This window comes from Nyctereutes procyonoides, unplaced genomic scaffold, assembly GCF_905146905.1.
Source record: "Nyctereutes procyonoides isolate TBG_1078 unplaced genomic scaffold, NYPRO_anot_genome, whole genome shotgun sequence".
Lineage (NCBI taxonomy): Eukaryota > Metazoa > Chordata > Mammalia > Carnivora > Canidae > Nyctereutes > Nyctereutes procyonoides.
Window position 1 is genome coordinate 16,794,740 of NW_026575040.1, and position 6,636 is coordinate 16,801,375.

A 6,636-nucleotide genomic window follows, 5' to 3' on the forward strand; every position below is an offset into this window, starting at 1 on the left:
AAGATCATGACCCAAAAGAAATCAAGAGTCAGATGCCTAAATGACTAAGCCACCCAGGTACACCCAAACACATCTTTTTTAAGACTTTATTTTTAAGTAATCTCTATATCGTATGGGGGGCTTGAACTCACAACCCAAGGTGAAGAGTCCTATTACCTACCGACTGAGCCAACCAGGCACCCCTAAACATATCTAAATAAATGGGTCACAGCCTTCAAATATCCTTATAAATGGCATTGTTTTTGATAGATAAAATAAAAGATTAAAGAAAAACTATATAAAAAAACTACATGTGTAGTTTAAAGTCAAGAAGCAAAGTGAAAATGTATTCCAAAGCATAAATGTAGGTGAATTTACCTGGTGTCAGTTAAACAGAATTAGAAATTTGAACTTGAATTAAATTTAATGTATAAGTTTCCTTCTTCCTTGATTTGTTGGATTATCACAGCTCAATTATTTCAGAGATTATGAATGATCATCTATTTACTCTTCATCAGTCCTAAAGCAACACTTGTAATTAAAACTCCAATATTCCCAGCACAGTACTCACTCTGTTTGGTAATTTTAACTGTCATCTCTCATCCAGAACCATAGCACTTACTTTCTTTGAATCACTCAAATCTTCCCAACATGTTTAGTTTATTGATTTTTCTCATTACTTCACCTCCCGCAAAAGAAATAATCAACTTTAATTTTCAATTCTAATTCTATTGACTCTCCACAAATAAGCTCTTGAAAAGCCCAACCCTTAATACAACTCTAATTAGCCATTCTTCCTGCTCCTATTTTTAGGTTTTAGAGAAGTACTGGGAGAAAAAACAAAAGCAAAGCAAAACTGATATACTAAAAGTTTTTAAAGAGTACCCCCAACATAGCCATTGCTACTTCCTACTTTCCATTTATGCCTCAAATTCCTAGATATAACCTCTGTAAGATTAGAATTTCTTTAAAATATAATGTATCTTTCTCACAAAATCCTCCCCTCCATACTTTATAATTTCTCCTTGCTAATTACTGACAAGTTCCATGGTAATTCCTGATGAGGTCAATTGTTATTCTGCCAAAATGGGAGAATGAGGCCTCAATTTCCATCTGCCTCTTTCTTTTCAGATTTGAGAGAGAGAGAGAGAGAGAGAGAGAGCACCATGCAAGCTGGGCAAGAGGCAAAGGGAGAGGGAGAGGGAGAGAGAATCCATAAGCAGACTCCCTGCTGAGCTTGGCCACAGGTCCTGGATCCCAGTACCCTGAGATCATGACCTGAGCCAAAACCAAGAATCAGCGGCTCAAATGACTGAGCCACCCAAGTGCCCCCTGCCTCTCTCTCTTAACAGGACTCTGTCTCTGTATCTTGCTTGTCCCATCCCATTATTTCAGAAAATGAGATTGTTGTTCCTTTCCTCTGAAGAGAACTTTACCACTTATTCTGAGGAGTCATATATTGTCCTGATTTTTCAGCAACCTTGTCCTCATACCTGCCACTTTCGGGCAAAATCTTTCCTACTCCAATACTTCCTTGATGCTATTGAATTTAACAATGATAACTGACCGCTCTATTATAGTCTCTCTCTCCAAGACTATGATCATGACATTGTCCTATTTCCAGTTCTCAATCAAATCTCAAATTATACCTATAGTAGTCTCTTTTACACTCTCTCATCCTTAATGCTTAGCATGCTCTTTTCCCCACCAAGTTTAATCTTTGCTCCTGTTTTCCCTGTCTCTGGAGAATGGAGTGGAAGAGGGCATGGGGAATTACAAGGAATGTGGAATTACAGGGAGGAATTAAGCCAGTAATTTGTAGTTCCCCACATATATTTGGGATGGAAAAAAGTTGAGAACTATTTTTCACCACTCCCTATGGAATCTTCATTCATTCTCATACTTACGGCAAGTAAGCAACCATACTTATATCTATGCAATAACTCCTCTATTCAGTTTTTCTCTATACTTTGACCTCTTTCCTGAGACCCACTCCATGCTTCTAGTGACATGATGAATATTTACATAATCATGTCCCACTTATCAGACATTTCTAATCTGACACAACCAAACTTTGACATCTCCCACCTAAAACATTTTCTCTAGCTTTTGAATGACCCAATCAATCTCTATTACCCAGATTAGAAAAGGTGGGGTTGTCTTCTTCATTACCTATATCCAGTTAGTAATCAGTTCATCACTTAGGCTGCAACGTTATCTTCATCAAAGAGAAAGAGAAGAGAATTCCCCAACCAAAAGGGCTATCCTCATCGATTCTTCCTGCTACACTCACTACAATCCTACCTTAGTCTAATCTCAAACAAGACCGCTTTCATCATGTTATTTCTTCTGTCCAGTAATTTATCTATAATAGTTCCCTATTATCAGCTAAATATAAACACCACTAGTGATGGATCTTCTGAAATCTAACAGCTACTTACTGTTTACTATTTACTATTTTTCTTTACTGTATTTACTATTTTTCTTTACTGTAGCATTTCTCAAATCTTTTAGTGTCAGGACTTTTTACAGTCCTAAAAATTACAGTCCTCTAAAGAGCTTTTGTCTACCTACGTCATATCCACCCATATTTACCATACTAGAAATGAAAATTGAGAAAATTTTTAAGCACAAGAATACATGAGCACACATTCCATTAACTGTCAGAGCAATGATGTCATCACACATCACCTAGCCTGGAAAACCCCACTGACACTTGTGAGAGAATGAGAATGAAAAGACAAAGAACATGTTAGTATTATTATGAAAATAGTCTGACCTGTAGCATCCCTAGCTCATTTAGAGAACACCAGTTTATCAGATCTTGCATCACTTTATCTGCCTCCCTGTTGATGATAACTGATGAGTAACGTTTGTGTGTAGCCATAGCCTGGAGGCAGAAAAAGGCCAAAAGCCACAGATTTATAAAATATCCTCCAAAATAATCAGCCCGCCTGCTCTTTAACAGTCTAACTCAACCTATCAATTTTATGCTCTGCTATTGCCATTTCCTTCCTCTGCACTCCTGACCAAGGTTAGAATCGGGAAAAAGAACCCATCTTTTTCTGCTTCACCATATTTGAAGACTATTCCCTCTGCCTGGAAGGCCTTCTCTCACTCATCCTTCAGACCCAGTTCATAGGTTACTTCTTCTATAAAGCTTTCCCTCGACACATCCCATCCCTAGTTACCTTTTTCTCTATAATTCCAAAGCACATTTAAAACTTATCACATTGCATTGTAATTATTTATATGTCTGTCTCCCCACTAATAGTGAGTTACATGAAAGCAGACTTGCCTCTTGTTTTTGTATTTCTAGTACCTCACCCATAGTGGGAACTCAAACGTTTGATCATTCCATCAAAGCCACGTCTTTGAAAGAGACAATTCAAGGATCGTCTATCCTAAAATTCCAGACCAGAGGAAGGAGCTCCTCTGAACTTCTGCAGTACTGTATGGAAACTAAGAGAAGAGAAAAGCCTAAAGGAAACTGTTATTCCTTCCTACAAAAAAACTGGGGATTTTGGCCCATATATCAAGTCTAACTCCCGACTCTTACACTAAAGGGCCTTCATCAAGTGGTCCCTTCAGCTTTTCAATCTTATTTTTTATTATTCCAATAAACACACACACACACTATCCATTCTACTTTCATCGCTTTTGTTTATATTCTTTCCTCTCCCAGAATTCCATTTCCCTCTTATTTTATTTTTATTTTTTTTTTAAATTTTATTTATTTATGATAGTCACACACAGAGAGAGAGAGAGGCAGAGACATAGGCAGAGGGAGAAGCAGGCTCCGTGCTCCGGGAGCCCGACGTGGGATTCGATCCCAGGTCTCCAGGATCGCGCCCTGGGCCAAAGGCAGGCGCCAAACCGCTGCGCCACCCAGGGATCCTTCCCTCTTATTTTAAATTCTATTTTTCCTAAAAAGCTTGGTTTAAGACCGCAAATTCCATGAAGCTCTCTGGGACTATGCCAAAACAAAGAAAAACTTCCCCTTTTGGAATATCTAATACATTTCCATCTGTTTTCTATAACCTAAAATTTCATATTTATATGTATTTATATTGTTTTGTCTTGCATTCTCCTTTAATAATTTCAAATAAGTCAATGATGCAATCCCAAATAGCTCAACAGCTCTTCAAAAGCAGGCACAGTCTTCATTAAACACTTGAGTGCCTTTATATACCAGATACTGCTACAGTTTCTACTCTCTCTCTCTCTCTCTCTCTCTTCTTTTTTTTTTTTTTTTTTGCATCAGCCCTTGCTAGCTAGTAACGGGAAAATGAAGGCATGTAATAAGTACTATTCCCTTTACTTGATTTTCTTCCTAACTGGTCAGAATGATGCAGGTTATTTTTTTTTTCTAGGAAATACTTTATCGATAGATACAGTTATCAATTTGAAAATAAAAAGTGTGCTATAAAATGCTTCTCAGCACCCTAAAACTGCAAGCTTAAAACACTTCAATCATACAGAACTCACTGGGTCCTCGATATACTTAAGTTTTGAGGAGCCCTTCCTTTTTTGTTCCTTTACCTTGAATCTTTTATTTTAGTCATTACAGTTTTAGTTCCCTTAGTGTATTCTGAAGTGAGGTTACTAGTAATAATGCCAATCTATTTCAGCAGAGCCGAAAAACAAGGCAAGTAAAAATCAAGCATAAAATGAAAACGTAATATTTGAAAACCAAGGAGTTATGGTAATTGGGCTCAGACCAATGCTTTCCCTTAAATGGAATTTGTCAAAGGGGCCACATCTTCCCTATCACCATTTCCTTAAGTATCTACACTCAAATGGTGCAAGTATTCTTGGAAAATGGAACAAACGTAACCATCAGAACTTGCTCCCCAATATCACAGATTGATGGTAACTTCTGAAGATCATTTCCCCCGATTCTTCACCCTTTTTTGTGTATGTGACAAGGTCGGTAAGAAGGAATCATAGAAAAATATAGTAAAAAAAAAAAAAATCCTAGGGTTTAGGATGCTCGGAGTCCTAGTTGCTTTTAAGTACAACAGCCTGAACTCTTATTTACACACTAGAGAGACCTGGGGTTGGTGGCAATTCCTTACCAAATACAAGAACATTCTTTGGACAAAGGAGTCCCATAATGAATTTCGTGTGAGAAGAGGACTGATGAACGAGGAAAGAAAAGAGGAAGCTGTCAGCTGACACGCAGCAGCGACTTCACCCCGTTTCCCCCCCTCCCTTCCCCTCCCCTCCCAAAAAGCTGTAGGAAATAGAAAGCCGCAGAATGTACCTTCCAGGCCAGAAGCAAAACATTGAGGATGGCCAGCAAAGGGCAGGGTCCATTCTCATTCTGAGTGATGATGGGTGTGTTCTCTTCCTTCCACTGGATCCACTTGATGTGATAGACAGACTGTCCCGGGAAGCGCTCCTTGGAGGCCGCCAGTACCTGCGCTTCCTCCCCCTCCTCCTCCTCCTCTTCGCGGCACAGAGGCACAGCCCCGGGCAACACCGCCGCGCCCGCGCCCGCGCCCGCGCCCCCCTCCTCCCCCTCCCCCACTCCCTCCCCCTCCTCCTCCTCCCCGGGGACCCTGTTCTCAGCTCCCTCCTCGCTGTTAAACTCAGAGCTACTGGGGAAAGAATGCAGGTTAGAGAACGACTCCAGGGAGTCCAGGCTCGGCGATTCCCCGGGAGGGCTCGGGTCGCTGCAGCTGCTGCTGAGGCCGCCCGCGCCGCTGGGCTCCTCGGCCCCGGCGGCCGCCAACTCCGCCCGGCAGGTGCCGGCGGGCCCCGGGCGGGGGCCGGCGTCCCCGGCAGGACCGGATCCCTGGTCCGCTCCGGCCTCGACTGTCTCCGAGGCGGTCACCTTGTGCTGCCCTCTCGGAGGCGTCGTCTGGGCAGCGGGACTCTCCGGATCGCCCTCCTTTAAGTCCAAGCCCGGGAAGGAGCTGCAGGGTCCGGGGACCCGAGGAGAGCCGGCGGGAGAAACCGAGTCCAAGAGGCTCCTCCCGGCGGCCGCCGCCCCCTGCCCATTCCCGCCGCTGCTCTCCGCCGCCCATACTCCAGGACCATCCCCGGCGGCGAGCCTGGTCTCCGGACGCCCTTCCTGCGGAGAACCTGTCCCTGGCGCTGGCGCGGCGGCCACCCCGTGTTCTAGCGGCTGCAGGCTCCCGGGGCCGCTCTCCATACCCAGCCGCCAGCCCCTCGCTCTAAAGAGACCGCGGCGGGTTCTCCTCAGCCAGCGCCTCGGACGCCATGACAGCGGCACTGGCAGCAACAGCGCCCTTGCGCGGCCTCGGCCAGGCACGTCACGGGGGGGGGGGGCGGGGGGAGCGGGAGCGGGAGCGCGCGTGCGCGCCGCCGCGGGCTCGGGGCGTGCCTGCGCGCCGCGGCCCCGCCCCTCCTGCGCACCCGCGAGCCGGGGTTGGGGTCGGGGGGGCGGGGCGGGGCGGGGCCGGGGGGCGTGGCCAGAGGCCAAACATCCTCTCACTTTGTGGCCGGAAGTTGAACTCCAGGGCAGCGCGACCGCACGCGGCTTCTTTAAAGGCTGGGCTGGGCGGGCGCGGCGCGGGCGCGGGCGGCGTCTAGTTTGGTCGTGACCCTCGCGACCTGGGTGGCGTGTGGCCCCGTCGAGGGCTCCAGGGTGGGGAGTCGGCGGTGATGTTTGTGTTATTTGGAAAAGCG

At 45.0% G+C, this 6,636-nt stretch overlaps 1 protein-coding gene across 3 annotated transcripts in view; it reads right to left on the minus strand.

Annotated features, from left to right (window-relative positions):
• Window positions 1–6,221, minus strand: part of MINDY2 (MINDY lysine 48 deubiquitinase 2) — a 76,447-nt gene extending 70,226 nt beyond the window's left edge. For all 3 annotated transcript variants that reach the window (XM_055319976.1, XM_055319977.1, XM_055319978.1), the window contains exon 1: window positions 5,246–6,221. In XM_055319976.1, the coding sequence (XP_055175951.1) occupies window positions 5,246–6,139 (894 nt within the window). In that variant the 5' untranslated portion in view covers window positions 6,140–6,221. The remainder of the gene's footprint in view (window positions 1–5,245) is intronic.
• Window positions 6,222–6,636: the final 415 nt, after the last annotated feature.